At 43.5% G+C, this 17041-nt stretch overlaps 1 protein-coding gene across 1 annotated transcript in view; it reads left to right on the forward strand.

The window, feature by feature from the left end:
- The window catches only part of arid1b (AT-rich interactive domain 1B), a gene marked incomplete at its 5' end in the record, with an annotated part of 232650 nt that overhangs the window by 45069 nt on the left and 170540 nt on the right, over nt 1-17041 (forward strand). The window contains one exon of the mRNA XM_080480543.1: nt 14886-15092. Within this exon, the coding sequence (XP_080336669.1) occupies nt 14886-15092 (207 nt within the window). The remainder of the gene's footprint in view (nt 1-14885; nt 15093-17041) is intronic.

A 17041-nucleotide genomic window follows, 5' to 3' on the forward strand; every position in this document is an offset into this window, starting at 1 on the left:
GGGGGTTGTGGGGGGGGGTGGAGGTTGTGTAAAAAGAGTAAGGAGAACAGGACTGAAAGAAAGGAGGACAGCAATATAGAAAGGCTGATTAATTAAGGGTTCCTCTCTGGCTACAGAATAGATGAAGTTTCAGGATCAATTAATTAGCCAGCTAGCCTACGCACGTCAATGGCTCTAATAGCCTGCTCTCATTTGTAACTTTTATTACCCCACTGCTGTGGAGTGGCTCTCAGCCAATCAAATGCCATGTGGAGCTCTTGCTATGTGGCCATTAACTGGAAAAGAAGAGGCGGGTGGGGGGGGTGGGGAGGGGAGGGGTCTTGGGGGGGGGGGGCAGAAACCCCCTCCTTGTTCACGGACAGGTTGACATAAAGCCATCAATTACCTCAATGTAAAGTGTGTATATGTTAGAACTACTATATGACACGATAAAAGATAGGGAAACATGTGTATTAGTGGATTAGCTGTCCGCTCAGTACAAGCAGAAACTTGACACGAAACATAAAAATAAATGGTGATATATATATATATATATATATATATATATATATACGTTTAATAATGATACGACCCAGTGGATTATGCTTCTCCATGTGAGCTATTAGTTATATTACACACCCAGCTGTCAGTTATTTCTTGTGGTTGCATTAGTTGTATGAGTCGTAACTCTGTTACTTCTCCTTGGGAAGGTGGAATTTAATAACATTTGGTGGTGAATGTGGGCGCAGCGCCGTGAAACGTCACAAACGGCGTGTTTCTGAAAGATCGGCGCCGTTCCATACGTGCGCATTGATGAGATAAAAGAGCGGGGAGATGAAAGTGGAAGCGACGCGGGGAAATAGAGGCAGAGAAGAGAAAGGGATGCTTTACGTCTCCGCCGAGTTACAAGGGGATTAGTCGCCGCTCTAATTGGCTCACTGAGAATTCATCTCAGTTTTCATCCAGATTAAAGATTGATTTCTGCGCAGGTCAAGTCTGCTCCCGCGTCTCCATTTCTGGGCTCCGTTTGTAGCGAGGAGCCGGGGAAGGGAAGAGATGTGACACGCCATCAACATTTGAAAACAGATCTGAGAGGACACAGATTGGCATGATCGAGGTGTTACCTAGATTCAGCTCACTTCTGGTTGGTGTTGGGCTGGTAAGGAGCCATAAGAGAGGGTATGTTTATGTAGAGCAGTGACTTTCAAAGTACTTCAAAGATATGAGGTTCAGGGGGAGGCCTTTTCCCAGCTTCATTCCCTTTTTATCATTGAGATTAAGTCATGACTAAAAGAAATAAATGGAAAATAAAATTCTCTTATGGGTCATATTTTGATCAGGTTCTATGATTTTCAAGCTTCATAGTGGCATTTTGGAGTTTGGAAATGGGTTTCTCAACACTCATTATGAATCAATGTAAATCAGGAAGTCTGGCAGACTTAAGCCTCGTTTACACGACAATGTTTTTTAGGCGAAAACAGAAAAAATGTTGTTGCGTTTTGGGTGGCTGTTTACACAACAACAGCGCTCGGAGCCACTGAAAATACCGCTTTTTGAAAACGACTCCCATGGTGGTACTTGTCAACAACGCTCCGACTCCGTCTCTGTGGAAACGGTGGAAAATGCAACTTTTCTGTAACGCTGCTGCTGCGCATATGCACCATGGCCGCAGTAAATAGTTCCTCTGCACAGTATGCGCGAGTAGATGGACAATAACGATGTTTGCATCCAGAGTGTCATAACTCCCTGTCTATATTCTCCTGGGACTTAGTAGGTTTTTGTTTCGTTTCTTAACTTTTTATTCAGGTGGATTTGGTAGTTTTACAGTTGAAAGTCAGACTTTCGTCTGTCGTCTGTCCATACGAATGTCCGTGTACTCACCATTGTTAATGTTTAGAGTGTATTGTTCTCTTTTGTTACAAAAACAACCAACAGCGCCAACTCTCGGCCCGGCATTTAAACTACATTGTTTTCTGCGGTTCGGATGTTTTGATGTAAACAGACATCAATATCAAACTGTTGTCATCTAAACGTGAAACTTTTTTTAAAAACAAATACACAAAGAATGGGTTTTCACTTGAAAAGATCCTTGACTTCACTTGTACAGTCTTGACCGACTATCTAAGATGCGATCCCACTTTATTGATTCTACATGGGGAGCAGCGCCGCATTGCACAAATAGTTGAAATAGGAGAAAAGAATATGTATATATATTGAACAAATATATATCCACATCCTCTTCGCAAACATGGTTGCTAAAAGCTAACTCAGGATAAAGAACGAATGTAAATGTGATTCTTACGCGAATCGTTATGAAATAGTGGCTCTGGAGCCGGAGGCTGCTTAGAAGCGCTTCAGGGAAAAAGCATCTTCTTTTCGGTGCTTTGCGCTTGTTGTGGCTGTCTGAGGTGGAGAAGGGGCCACAGACAGTACAAGTATAATCTACTGAGTTTGTGGTGACCGCTAATGGTAAAACAGCACTTTTCAGCGAGAGGACCCCCTCCCCCTCCCCCTCCGTTTGGATGTAATTGACATGACTCCTACACAAGTTGGAGCCTGTCATCACAGCAAGCGGTGAAAAATGAGCCGAGCCGGCGTGCGCCCAAATGATTGATCAGACAGACGTTTTCAGGGCTGCTCGGTGCTCGTTGTGATGTTTACACGTGTCAGGCGCCTCCTTTCCTCTGTAATTTCATTATGATTATTTCCTCTCTGACCTGACAGAATGTAGGTCGAGTCGACTGCAGTGCATTTCCCACTCGACAATGCTTGTGTCATCACTTGGAAATTCGGTGCGGAGATAGTTTACGTGATCAATGATCTACCTCACGCTCTCTTTGGGAAAATCTCCCAGAACTCCTACATTATCGGCCTCATCACCACTCTTATTCAGATCCATTTCTGACCCCCCCCCCCCCCCACCAACAATGATTCATGTTTTTTTTCTTCTCCCTCGCTCTCCGCTTCTTTTGTCTCAATTTCCCCTTGCTCCTCTGTCTTTCTTGGCCTCAGATTGGGGTCAGGAGTTTAGTAGGGGAAAAACATTTGGAGTTGGTGGCACACGGCCCAGAGTCTCTCACAATGAAAAATAAATAAATAAATAAATAAATGGCCACTCTCACACACACATTACAGAGAGCATTAACCTGCCCTGCTCTACCTCTCCTAATGTCTCGATTACAGCTCTGCCTGGATCAACAGAGCCGCCGCTAGTTGCAGTCAGCCGGCAATAAAAACGCCTGCAACGAGCGGGCCCTTTGTTTTTTTTTGTTTTTTCTTCATTTTTTTTTTTTCTTCCATCAATTGATATGAGCAGGAGCAGAGAATTAGACAGAGGGAAAAAATAAAGGAAGACAGACAGGGGGCAGAGAGCAACGTTCAGCAGTCTTCAGAAAGAGATAGAGATGAAAATATGAAGGAAAAAAAAAGAAAAGCAAAAACACACCCGTGTGTCTATCAGTCGGCTGCTACACTATCATCTCGCTTTCACTCTTTGTGAGCACGATTTGATGTTATCAACAGGTCAATATGTCACAATCGTAGAATAGACAGGCTTGTGTTTTCATTTGGGAATAAAAAAAAAAGAAAGAAAGAAAGAAAAGAAAAGAAAAGCCATATATGAGACCAGTGGATCCATGCGCGATTCAGTGTGGCTGTTTCCTGTATTTTTAGATGCAGCTTGATGTGTCCAGGTCCGGGCTGCTGGCGCGTCACGATTGAGAGCCCTGTATATCACTCCTCATGCCCCTCTCCTCCAAGGGCAGTTCATTCCTGAGGTGTCAAGGGCCTCCCGATGTACGAGGGGTGGGGGTGGGTGGTGGTGGGGGAGTGAGGGAGAAACGGAGGAGAGAAAGAGATCAAAGGGAAGTGTGGAGAGAAGGAGAGCGCCGTCACCTTGGGGGGAAGAGATAGGAGAGCGATGAGGAGAAGGGCGATGAATCCCCCCCCCCCCCCCCCCCCCCCACCCCCAATCTCTCCCTTATGTTTAATCATGAGCCTGTTGATGCTGATCCTTGCCTCCGACGCTTCGCATTTCATTAAGGGACTCACCTTCGTCGGCAATTCACCAGTGCGTGCGGCGTCGGCTACGAGCGGCTGATCTTATCGCCACGCGGAAGCTGGAGTCGCTGGTTGATTTGTTTTGGTCCAGAGTGTAACGATAACCTCCTGTCGCCTGCACCAGCTCGGCTCAGATGTGAAAGATGTCAACTTTATGTGCTGCACCAAGTGAGGAAGAGGGAAGAGGGGGCTGATATTCATATCACCAGTGGCAGCGTGGAGCCACGCGTTATGAGACTATTAGTCTTGTTGTCGTTAATGCACCAATGTTGCCGCACAGTGTGTGCAGCGTTCACGGCAACGATCCCGTGATATAAACACGTTGACAGCTCCAAAAAAAACAAAGGAAAGCAATATTCCCACAAGTACAAGTTTATTAGGAGAAGCAGGGTTTGGGTTGTGCATCAAATTCACACCATGAAGCAAAAACATCGTTAACTATATTCTCACAAACTATTTTTTATTTTTTTAATCACGGCAGACTGGTTTTGTAGCTTTACTCACCACAGTGGTTCCCAAACATACACGTACGCATTTTTCCATTCAAACTCTGCTGCAGTTCTTTTTAATAAAAATTACATTCAATTTTCAACATTTACTGCTTTCAAGATATGTGAAAATGGCCCTTTTGTGCAAAACCAGCTTTTAAAACACAAAACAGTGATCTGAAATAGAAAAAAAGACACAATCTGAATGTTAGCTTTTAAAAACAAGACTCACTGTGAAGGAGAACGACACGGCAGCGTTGGAAAATGTGTTGCAATTTGGGTGTCATTGGGTAGTGTTATAGTTACGCCACCCGTAATAGTAATTCAACTTTGTCCGTCCATACGAATGTCCGTGTACTTGCCATTGTTAATGCTTGAAGCTATTGTTCTCTGTGCAAGTGTAACAGCACCCACTTGTGGCCCTACATGAAAACGACATTGTTTTCAGTGTTTCTACCGTTTCTGTGTAAATGCAAAACTGAAACAACCTATGTAACAACGCTGCGCATTAAGTTGAAACATTGTCAAGCAAACGAGGCCTTTAATGAAGTTTACAGTAACAAGCACTTACTACTAGTTAATAGAAGTGAAAAATCAAGAGGTTCAAACTTCACACAAAGCTGCTTTTGGTTGTGGTTTTCGTTCAGAATGCAGAAAGGTCAAAGGGTTCTGAGTTTGCAGCTCTTCTACAGATATGAGCAGAAAACTGTTTACCATGTGTCATGTGCTACGTTCATTCGTGTATCCACGCGCCCGAGAGAGCGCAAGCATGTAAATACTTCTGCAGTCTTCGCGTTCTTTATGTGATCTCTCAAATTCAACCATTCGTGTGCACAATCGTGACAGCTGTGCAAGGAAAGCCTTGTGTTTTTTTTCCCCCCAAGGCTCTTCGATATAGATGGGGGACTGAACCAAAAACATTGTGATTAGAAGTCGTCACACACTACCAACTGCTCCACAGCCATCTATCAACACTGCCACAGCAGTATAGAGAGCACCCACACATCAGCTCAGACTAGAGTGGGACACGAGAGAAGTAAAGAAGCAGTCGTATTAAAGGTTTTTCAATAAGTCCAAACAATCTTCGTACAAAGTTGGAAATTTGTGTTTTACTGTCACTACACGGAGAAAGATAATCCTGGTGAAGGCTGATGCTTTGTTTGCAAATGTTTTATCAGGGTCGGATGTCAGAATTGACTAAGTATAGATTGCCTTTAAAATCCGTCTCAATGAATTGAACTCCATAAATAGGCCAAACTCTTTGATTCTTTTCATTTTAGTCCTGTTTTTGCTGGCAGATTTTCCAAGGTACAATAGGTGTTAGACAGTGAGAAGAGAGCCAGAAATGCAGGTCAACTGAAGAAAAAAACAAAAGTGTTCTAGATGGATAATTTAAATGCTTCAACCACTTATGGCAAATAAGTCTGAGGGAAACGGATGAGCTGACTGCCACAGTTGTCACAGTTATTTTGATACCGGGGCACTTTTTCATTCTTTTGACTGGCAGATCTGTCAACACCGCCATTTCTCTCTCACCGTCTCCCCGCTGTGCTCCCTCGCTGAAGTTTCCTTTGATTATCTGCAGTTAGGTTAGCTTCCAGATTTACTGAACCGCTGGAGAATGTAAATATGAGAATAAATCCGCCGCTTCAACTCGCTCACTGTTTACAAACGCAATTATTTTTAATGTGGCGTCTCCCCGCACATTCAGTTGTCCAGTGATACCACATTTAACCCCTGTGACATGTAATCCTGTTGTAAAACAGCAGCTGACTGTCAGAGGGTACACAACCGAGCCTACAGCTGCACGCGCTCTTATTAAAATATCTCGCATAAGTAATTTGGAGCATTGTGACGCCTCAGAATGGCGAGAGGTCTGCTGAAGAAGAGTAATTTGCCATTTGGAAAAAGATGATTGTGGGAAAATGACACTTCACCTTCCTCATCAATACCCTTCTGCATATGATTTATTTAAAGTAATAAAGTGAAATGGAGAAATGATTATCGCTGGTGCCAAGTTGCTTAATGAAACTGGGATCGTGTTTTATATATAAGGATGTTTTGAATCAATGATGTTAGGCTTTTAGTCTGATGAATGCTAATGTTAGCCAGCAGAGATGTAGCATTATTTAATTCGCGTAAATACCGCATTAAAGCGTGGATATATGGTGCGACTTTAAAAGGCAAGTCACCCTAAATTCTACACCCTCGTTCTAACAACAAAATGAAGCGTACATAATGTTGACCTTGGAGGGTTTGTAGCCGTCGAGAACAACTGCAGCCACTTCAACAAAGCAACAATATTTAAGAGCCATTTCATTGTGAGGACCTGCGATAAAGTCTGTAGCGTTTATCAGTATAGATTTATAAAACACATCACTGTACTGTGTACTTTAGTATTCCGTATTGACGTAGTCAGTGAAATCACTTTATTTGACACCACTTGTGTAAAATGGAAATGCCTCTGACTATATACTTTATATATAGCACATATACTGAATACTGATTCGTATAATGTGTTCAGAGTTTCATTTTATTCCAACAGAAGGTACACAATACGAGCACTGTTGTCAGTCACTTTATTAAAAGCAAATTACTTTTTGATTTCTTTTCAGAGTTTTTTTTTTTTTTTCTCTCTCCTTATGATCTGTCTTGAGCTGCTTCACCATCCGCTGCAGATTATTGACATTTTCAGCTGTGCACCGATAGCACACTTTTTTAAGCGCGCATCGCCACACTTTATATTAATCTTCTGCTTATTTGCTCTTGACATATGTTAAACTTTCTTTGCATTAGCAGTAACTTAAAACCGTGTTCTTTGTTCCCGCCAATTATAACAGATAAATTCCAGTAATCTGGGATTGTTTATGCTTCTGCATCCTGTACATGCTTCTATTTCTTTGTGAGTATATCAAGAACTTGTTGTCCTCGGTGCTCGTCAGTGGTTTAATATCCAAATAAAGCAGAGTTTCGAACACTTGAGTTTAGGAATTAACAATTAGCATACAGTCTTCGCAAAGAAAAGGCCCTGAATAATACTTTGTGTGTGCCGCCTGTTTGGTCACTAAAAAATATTGTTTAGAGGATTTACATTTGAGTGTAGAAATCAGGAGGGTAAGTTCTAATTGGGACCGGATGATAAGAGGTAAACAAGATAATGTTTGGGTATATCGATAAACATTTACATAGATGATGTTGTTGTCTTTGTATTTTGAGATTTATTTTTCAATAACAGTGCTCTCTCTCTCTCTCTCTCTCTCTCTCTCTCTCTCTCTCTTTTGACACTAATTTACACGTGACTGAGTGCTATTTTGCTTGTCTGGATTCAGTTTTGCGGTGACTGTCAGCTATAAAAGTCGAGGCAAACATTGCTGTTGTTGTCTGTCTACTGGCGCAAGTGCAGAACAACAATTTACTGTGTGTTTTAGAAAAATTCCACCTTGGGAGCAATTTTCAAAAAAATGCATTTTTAGTGAAAATGCAACAAAAGTTTTAATTTGAGACTGTTGTGGAGTGAACGGGGCCCCAGACACTCACGTCGACTTTGAGGGCGGGTCTCCGGTGCAGTCGGCTCCGTCTGATTGGGCAAATATGTTGACATGCACCGTTAATTTACTGCAGTACAGTGTTTTAATGACACGTACATTGACATTGTACTGCAACAACGCTAAATTTGTGTTATATTGTGCCGCCATCATCCTTATGGGGCTGGAAAGTTGATCATTTCATTTTAACATTCAGGTCAGAACAAAAAGTGTCTTTTACTACATCGTATCTTAGTTTTCAACTCCTCTTCATCCCGTCGTGTCTAAAGACATGAAATCTGGATGCTGGGAAAAGACCCCAGACATTATCCCTCTCCCTCCACTAAAGCTCACCTTCCTTCCACTGCCTCTTCTCTACCACTTGTCAGTGTCTCTCCTCTCTCTCCACAGATCTCTCTGTCTGCCTCGCCGTCTGTATCTGTCTCTCTCTGTCTTTATCATGTGAAGCATCACTCTATCTATTCCTTTAAGTATCTCAGTGTGTAACACCCATCCTCTATCTCCCTCCTGCCCGTCTCTCCATCTCTGTCTCTCTAAACATCTTCCTTGCTATCCTTTCCACATGTATGTATTAAGGTTTTCTCTTTTTATCTCGGCTTCTGCTTTAATCTCCATCATCAATGTCTTTTTTTTCTTTTTTTCATTATTTTTTTTTCTTTTCATTTTGAAGCGGGCGCTCACGTGGTGTCCGGTTGAATTGAAATGTGGCGCTGTGCGTGCCTGTCAGGCCCGTCAGCGTGTGCATGCCAGTGCGTTTAAAGGGTCGGGGTGGTGGCACTGCTTAGCGCTCTGGTTGGCTGAGGCCATCTGTCACTCAAAAAGAGAGCGACCTGCGGTCCCGGCCACCAGCCAGCCGTATCGGTACTTTGACAGAATTATGAAAATTCCTGTCTATTGCTCATTGGCCCAATTGAATTACAAGCAGTGCCTTGTTCCGTGCAAGGTTTTTAAACGGATGATTTAAGGCAGACACACACATGTGCGCACACACACACACACACACACACACACACACACACACACACACACACACACACACACACACACACACACACACTTTGCAGCCGCCGCCTTGGATGAGGGTTAGCGCTGCTATTTATTCCCACCATTTGCAGAGCGGGAAGATATTGTCTTCCTTTTCATACGACTCTTGTTTTGATAGATTTTTGATTGAGTTATTCTCGGTGTTTGTGTTCGTGTTTGTGTCTTTGTGTCTTAATATGCTGCCAAGGCTTTTGTTTTCATCACACTGTTTCTGCAGTTTATAGTGAATTATTTGCTTCACAGGACGTCTATTCTGCGTCATTTCTCCCTACAGCACTTCACATCTGTTGTCATTTCATTACAGACATTTATTTGACACTGTGTGCCTGCCAAGACACTTTGGATAAATCACACTGTTATTTTGTCTGCTTGCACACACCTGAGTGGGGGGAAAAAGGCAGAAAATGGTCTTATTTTCTACTTCCAGCAGTTATTTTTATTGGTGTAACCAGCAGTACAGCGGGTCTGTTTATCGCCGAGCATATTCTCAGTGAAAGAGACTCGGGGTTTCAGTCAGCTGGCATGTGCTCGGCAGGTACAGTGCGTTCATACAGTCGGCCCCAGCGATCAAACAGAAGCTGCATTTGAACGACTCTTTCTTCCCATCCGAAGCCACAGTGACAGGTTGCTACTTGTTAGACCTCCAGTCTGCCCGCTGTCTCTGGGTGCTTATTTGACTGACTGACTGACTGCCAGTATTTCTGTCTGTTTTCCTTTCATTCCCCGTGTCTGTCTCCTCTCCTCGCTCACCTGATTGCCTGCCTGCCCGCTCGCATGTTTGTCAGCCTCACTTTTTCTTTTTTGAAACAGATGCTCCTCACACCACCCCGTCAACAGTTTATCTGGGGGAATTAATTTGCTGTTACACCTTGAAAAAGTCTGACTCTGAGAAAAATAAACCCCGGCTCATGTCTCCTTTCAGAGCAACCATCTCCGAGAATGATAACACCCACTTTACTCATTTACTGTGGACTTGTTCCATATGGACAGCAGTCGTGCATGTTGTTGCTGATGGGTAATGGGCGATCAACGAATCAACTGAATGTCTCATGATCCCTTTCTGAACAGTTTGTGCTGGCAATGTTGTTAAAAGGATCCATATTCGTGCTATTTAATGATGACAAATAATGGATATACTCGGCGAAAAGCACCCATTTGTGGCAATTATAGTCTTTTTAAGGTTCCCGTCATTGCAAACCCTGTGCTGACTGTGTCAGTGCTTTGGGTTTGATTATGTTTTAGTACAGGAGCGTCCAATTTAAGGCCCGCGGGCCAACTGCATCCACTGATCTCATTTTAAATGGCCCTTAGTGATTATAAAGCATAATTTAACTTCATATACTTCCTACTGTAATGAACTACGAGTGAAGCGATATACTCTACCTCAAAGGAATAGCCTGGCTCGTCCTATATTTTTATATATGAGGCCTTTTAGCAAATAAAACTGTTATTTTAGTGTATCTAAAATGTAATTTCAATAGTGAGATGGTTAGAAATGGTAGGTGGAAGTTAGTGTGCTGTAAGACGTTTCTGTTCCATCCAAACAATGGCAAAAATGTAAATCCAAAATATGCCATCAGTTAGAATGAAAATTTTCTCAAGGTTGTACGGATCTAAATGCAAGTAAGTAATTTCTGGAAGTTACTTCTCTAACTTTTTTTCATCAATAACTGTCCAGACTATGAATCAATGAAATATTTAATCAGGTTCACTTATAATCAGGTTGTTGTTGTCAGTGGATGACTTGATTATAATGATCACATTCGATAATAATATCAAAAGTCATCTTAACTTGTTTCTGGTGTTAATGGGCTATTTCAAGGTAGGGTTTTGCGGTACGGAAACTTGTAAGAATATGACTAAATACTACTCATTATTATTATTATTATTATTAATAATATTATTTTGAATTCTGCAGTTACTTTTAGGCTTACGCCATGAACAAATTTTAAATTAGGTTTACAGCATTAGTGAAAATTAAGTATTAGTATTTGTCAGTGCTGTTATTATTTAATATGATAGTGTTATATTTTGTGTATTTTTCTCTATTTATCTGCAAAATTGCACTGGTACTCTGCATACCTGGTTGCTGATGCTTCCTAAATGCAGATGTGCAATTTTTCAAACTGTCCCTGAACGCCTCTCCAGCGGCTCAGCAACAAACCGCTGATGCAAAATGACACTATGACATTAACTTTATCTCCATTTTTGACATTTTTTGAGTTGCTCGATGTTGGACACACACACAAAGTCACACGTTTAAGCTGCATATGATGTTGTCTTTTTTATTCAACCAGTTGGCAGGTTGGTATCGAATTATTGGAAATGATTCTATTGAGAACAATATATCATCACTATCACGCAGCACTCCCTGTGTTTCTCACAAAGTCAGAGCCAGCTCAGGATCTCGTAGTGAGCGTGACAAAGGAGGTACCAGATTGGTTGCCATTTACACAAGTCACTAACTTGTTCAGCGGTGCTAATAGACCTTTTCACAGCAGACATTTTGACTTGTCATAGTAGGAGAAGGTGTTGCAGTACTAATTACATTAATAATTGCTCCGTTCCATTTAAATGTCTCAGCAAGCTGTGCCAGTGAGCCGGTATGCACAATAAAAGGCCCCCGGAGCTGCTGACACTTAATGGTATGCAGCCACTGTTAATGTTCATAATGAAGCCTGCGCTTTTCAGGCTACAACGTACCAAAATATCTGCTGCGAGAAAGGTCCCCGGCAGTCAGTAACGAAGGTATGCAGCTGGTAAATTCTCACTTCAAGTGTCTCAAAATTGCGTGAGTTAACAAGTATTGCAAGTGAGTTTCTGCTATTCTTACCTTTCCATTCACTTTATTGCGGTAGAAAGGGAAAAGAGCCAACAGATGCATCAAAAATTCCTTCTTCCCGCGCGCGTACTCCTTCGGTCCCAGGTGTATTTTTACATGTGAAAATCTCAGCAACTCAAACTGGCAATTTTAAAGACAACAGAATCTCATGTAGTTCATTATTTATTCATTAGCTTTTCATGCTTCGTAACCAGATTATTTATAGCACTAAGGGAGTTTTTGGCAGCATAAACCCAAAGATCCGCTCTCTGTTAACCCCCTTTTTCAGTGTGCGTGTGATTTTTGTGTTTCCCTGCCCACATCTATCAGTTCCTCTGTCTATCTGTCACTGTCTGCCCATATCTGTCTGTGTGCCTGTCATCTTATTTGTCTGAGGAGGAAAGGAAACCCACCCACGGTTGTCTGGTCTTGATCTCCGTCGCAACCTAATCCTCACCAATCCGGGAACAGTAGTGCGGCAGTCGAGGCCCACTGTGTTACAGCAGCCTGTCAGCACTGATCACTGGATAGAGTCGCTCCTGTTTTATCGGAGTGGCTTTGATCCACATCTAATGACATCTCCACGTGTGTGTGTGTGTGTGTGTGTGTGTGTGTGTGTGTGTGTGTGTGTGTGTGTGTGTGTGTGTGTGTGTGTGTGTGTGTGTGTGTGTGTGTGTGTGTGTGTGTGTGTGTGTGTGTGTGTGGGTGCGAGCGCGTGCGTGCGTGTGTGTGTGTGTGTGTTTGTGCGCGTGCTTGCGTGCGTGCATGCATATAAGAGATTCAGTATTTATTTTCTTTCTTACTTCATTTAATCCCGAAACACATCTCCAATGTGCAGTCACTTGTTGGTTAGTGTGTGTGTGTGTGTGTGTGTGTGTGTGTGTGTGTGTGTGTGTGTGTGTGTGTGTGTGTGTGTGTGTGTGTGTGTGTGTGTGTGTGTGTGTGTGTGTGTTAGGACTATTAGTAAGTGTGTCTGTGCAAGTAACATCTTTCAGACATCAGCAAATACCAACAATGACACACCTCTAATGTGCATTTGTTTAAGCGTGTGTGTGAAAGAGATTGAGTATTTATTTTCTTTCTTACTTCATTGAATCCCGAAACACACCTCCAATGTGGAGTCACTTGTTTGAAAATGTGCGTGTGTCTGTGAGAGAGAAAGAGAGAGAGAGAGAGCGCTTTTGAGCTTAGAAAGTGTGTGTACGTATGCACTGTGTGTGTGTGTGTGTGTGTGTGTGTGTGTGTGTGTGTGTGTGTGTGTGTGTGTGTGTGTGTGTGTGTGTGTGTGTGTGTGTGTGTGTGTGTGTGTGTGTGTGTGTGTGTGTGTGTGTGTGTGTTGCCCTGCCTGGCAGTAATGAATCCAGTGGTGCTGTTGGCATGAGCAGGGCCATGCTATTAACCTCTCTGCCAGCCAGACTGATCTCACCCTGTCGGTCTGTCTCATCGGCCTAATGACACACACACACACGCGCACACACACATGCACGCACACAACCTAACTGTCCTTTCTAATCAAATTTCCATTGAAGTGAAAAGTATTCTACATTGTCCAATCATCTCTATTCAGAGAGTCAAAAAGCTTTGAGAGAAAATTCCCTTTTCCTTCTCTCTTATTTTATCCCTGCACTCAGTGGAAGGTGCTCTTCAGAACTGCTTCAGTTGTATTAATCTCCATCGGTCCTCTGCAGCCCGGATCAGATTTCACTATATTTCACACTTCAGCTTCAACATGACTTTTATTAGCAGTTTTTTTTCTCACTCTTAACAGTCACACTAACTCTGGACGTGTCCTCTTTGCATAAGCCGACAATAGCAGTGCTGTAGCGGAGTTACGTCATGTCGGCGTCTCCTACGAAACCATCATTTTCGATATAAATCACTTCCCCTTTGAAAGACTTTTTATTTTGCCAGGCCTGCCAGGGGAAGATTTAAAGGCACATTTCAAAGTTTAGGACTTGGGGCACAAGCTGAAAGTGGACTACAAGCTCCGAAATTACAGCTTTGGATGTTCATTTAATGAGTTTTGTGGCTCTGCTGCTCGCCGAATAAAAAGGCAACATGACGTGATGAGGAAGAAATATGACATTAAAAGTGCTGTGGTATTGCTTTGCCAGCGATCGTAAATGTCGTTTAATACCGTGCACGTGTTTGTGTGTGGCAGTGAGAAAACCCCAGCCTCCATAGGAAATCCTTAGAGGAGTGAGGAGCACCTGGCGCTGTCTGTAGTCATAACAAACGACAAGAAGGGATTAAGACTACATTTGTATTTGTGCCAGCTTGTTACACGCACTCCCTGTTCACATTCTCTCTCATAACCGCCGTGTAATGCAGCATCGGCACTTGGCGTGGTTTTGCCCTCGTGAGTTTTTTTTTTTCCTTTTTTTCTCTCTCTCTCTCGCTCTCTCGCTCTCTCCTCTGGAATGCCTCGGCTCATCCATGTGTCCCTCATTAAGGTTACGGCCTGGGACGGGCCTGCGGTAATATCCAACGCACCTCATCCCATCTGTGAGCTGACCGAGGCAGACATAATGTAGAGAGTAGGATGCATTTGGCAAGCCAGAGGACATAAAGTTCGAGGTTTCAGCAGTGCGAGTTCATTAGGCGGAGGACTGCTGGGAGACGGGTGTCAGCCTGCTCGGAGCTAAATTAAGCCCCTTTTAGCCGAGGGACGATCACATGAGTTGGAAAATGACTCAGGGAAAGTTTCTGTCGTCCCACGTCGGGGTGCATTTGCCGTTATTTTCCAATCCCTCCACGAGGGGTTTCACGTTAGCAACCCTCTGACGTCGGTGTAATTGAGTGGCGGAGTGTGTCACCTGCCACCTGCTGAAACATCCTGCTAATTGTACCTGGCACACTCTCCGCACTGCTTTTAATTTCAAGCTGCACTCTCAGCCCTGACCTCGATGTCTCCTTCCTAACTCTTCACGCCATTGGTTGCTTCAGCAGGTGGCGCCGTATGGCCAGCAGGGAATGGGGAGCTACAGCCAGCAGCAGCAGCAGCAGCAGCAGCAGCAGCAGCAGCAGCAGCAGCAGCAGCAGCAGCAGCAAGGTGGGGGGCAGCAGGGAACCCCTCCGTACTTCAGCCCCCCTCAGCAGACCCCACCAGCCCCGGCCCAGAGTTCCTACCTGCAGCCGCGACCACCACTGCAACAGGTACCGGCAGTTTTGTTTTCAAGATGGCTGCATGCAGTTCTACACGTTCGCATAAACTGTGTTTTCCAAATACGGAGAAGCTTTTTCTTCCCATTTCAGTGCCTCATAGTTTCAGCTCTGAAAGCCCTGTTTACACGACGACGTTTTCAAGTGAAAACAGAAATTGATCGCATTTTGGGTATCAATTTACACAACAACGGTGCTTGAAGCCAGTGAAAACGCAAATTTTGAAAGTCTCCCAAGGTGGGAAATTTGCGAAAATACTCCAACTCCATCTTCGTGGAAACCGGGAAAATGAAACTTTCCCAGAATGCTGCTACTGCACATGTGCGCCATAGCCGTGGCAAATAGTTCGTCTGCACATGCGCGAGTCAACAATAGACAATAACGACACTGGCGGCCTCCAGACCGTCGTGACTCCCAGTCCGCATTCTCCTGGAAATTGGTAGTTTTATAGTTAAGTCATCATAATAGCCATCCAACTTGTTGTCTGTCCATCATCTTCAGCGTTTCTGAGAAACTTTTCCCAAAACGCAAAAACCATGCGTTTTCACTTGAAACGTTGTCTCTCAAACAGAGCCAAAGTGAGTGCTGCGCTTGTGCATGAAATCCTGCAAAGCTACCGAAACATCGGCTTTCCTGGATGTGTATTTGTAGTTTTTTGACTCGATGCTGTGATCAACTGGAGCACTACAACCAGGAATTACTGTGCAAAACTCACCAAAAACTCCAGTCGTAACCACGTCTGCTCTACGTGCCGTGTGCATGGAATGGAAATGGTTTCTGTAACCCAATAAATACACATGAATAAATACATCCCTCGCAGAAATATGCATGTTGCCTATCAGATGGAGCATCAAGAAAAAAATTGAAATGTCAGCGGAAAAGGGATTTCATACTAATCTTGTTCCATGTGTTGTAGTTGAATATTTTAGCGGTGCCGAGATTGGAGAGAACATCTTAAAGGATAAACTGTGTGTGTGTCAGTGTGTGTGTGTGTGGGTGTGTGTGTGTCGGTGGTCCAACATGCCTGGTCTAAGGATATGATTCCTTCGCATTATTCATGTGAGGTGTTTTAGATAAATCTCCCTATGTTTCAAAATGTATTCATCTTTTGGCTCACACACACACACACACACACACACACACACACACACACACACACACACACACACACACACACACACACACACACACACACACACACACACACACACACACACACACACACACAGAGCATGTGTAATGTAATGCATCGTCACAGATTGGACAGTCACAGTATATAAACACACATTGTACGTTTTCAGTGATCACAAGCTCGAAGTACGAAGCCAATCCTCAGAACAACAAAGGGCCTGTTCCACAGATACGCATCGAGACTTGTCCTGCCAAGTTTCAGCGTGATGTTCTGTGGGAGATTTCCATCGGGAAACCGAGTTCAAGCGGTTGTTCTTTTGAGTTGAGTGAAGGCCGCCCATGTGTTTCCCATCCGCTCTGCAGCCAGAGGGATCCGTCAGGCTACGTGGAGGGACTCTGGCTCGCAGCCCTGCCCCGGATCACTACAGCAGAACAAAACGGAGCGAGAGAGAGAGAGAGAGAGAGACAGAGACAGAGAGACAAGACAGGAGAGATTACCGCAACAGAACTGGACAGGAAATAATGGATCAGATAGAGAAGACAAGGCAAATCTGAGCGGATGAAGGATTGGTGCTTTGAGCGTTGCTGCGAACTCTTAACTATCAAGGCAGATAAATTCATGCTCCGGTTCATCAATATTGGCAAAATGAGTTTATATCCAGTCAAAATACACAGGCGAGCGAGGCAACAAGGAAAACTGTCATGTATTTTTAGCTCACTTTACAGTTGCCGGTTGGAATCAAGGAAAGGAACAAGGACCTGTATAAATGTTACCAAACTATTCTAGTCTATCTTGCCGGTTGCTGTTTTCA

The sequence above is a fragment of the Lipophrys pholis genome (genome assembly GCF_963383615.2).
Source record: "Lipophrys pholis genome assembly, chromosome: 14".
Classification (NCBI taxonomy): domain Eukaryota; kingdom Metazoa; phylum Chordata; class Actinopteri; order Blenniiformes; family Blenniidae; genus Lipophrys; species Lipophrys pholis.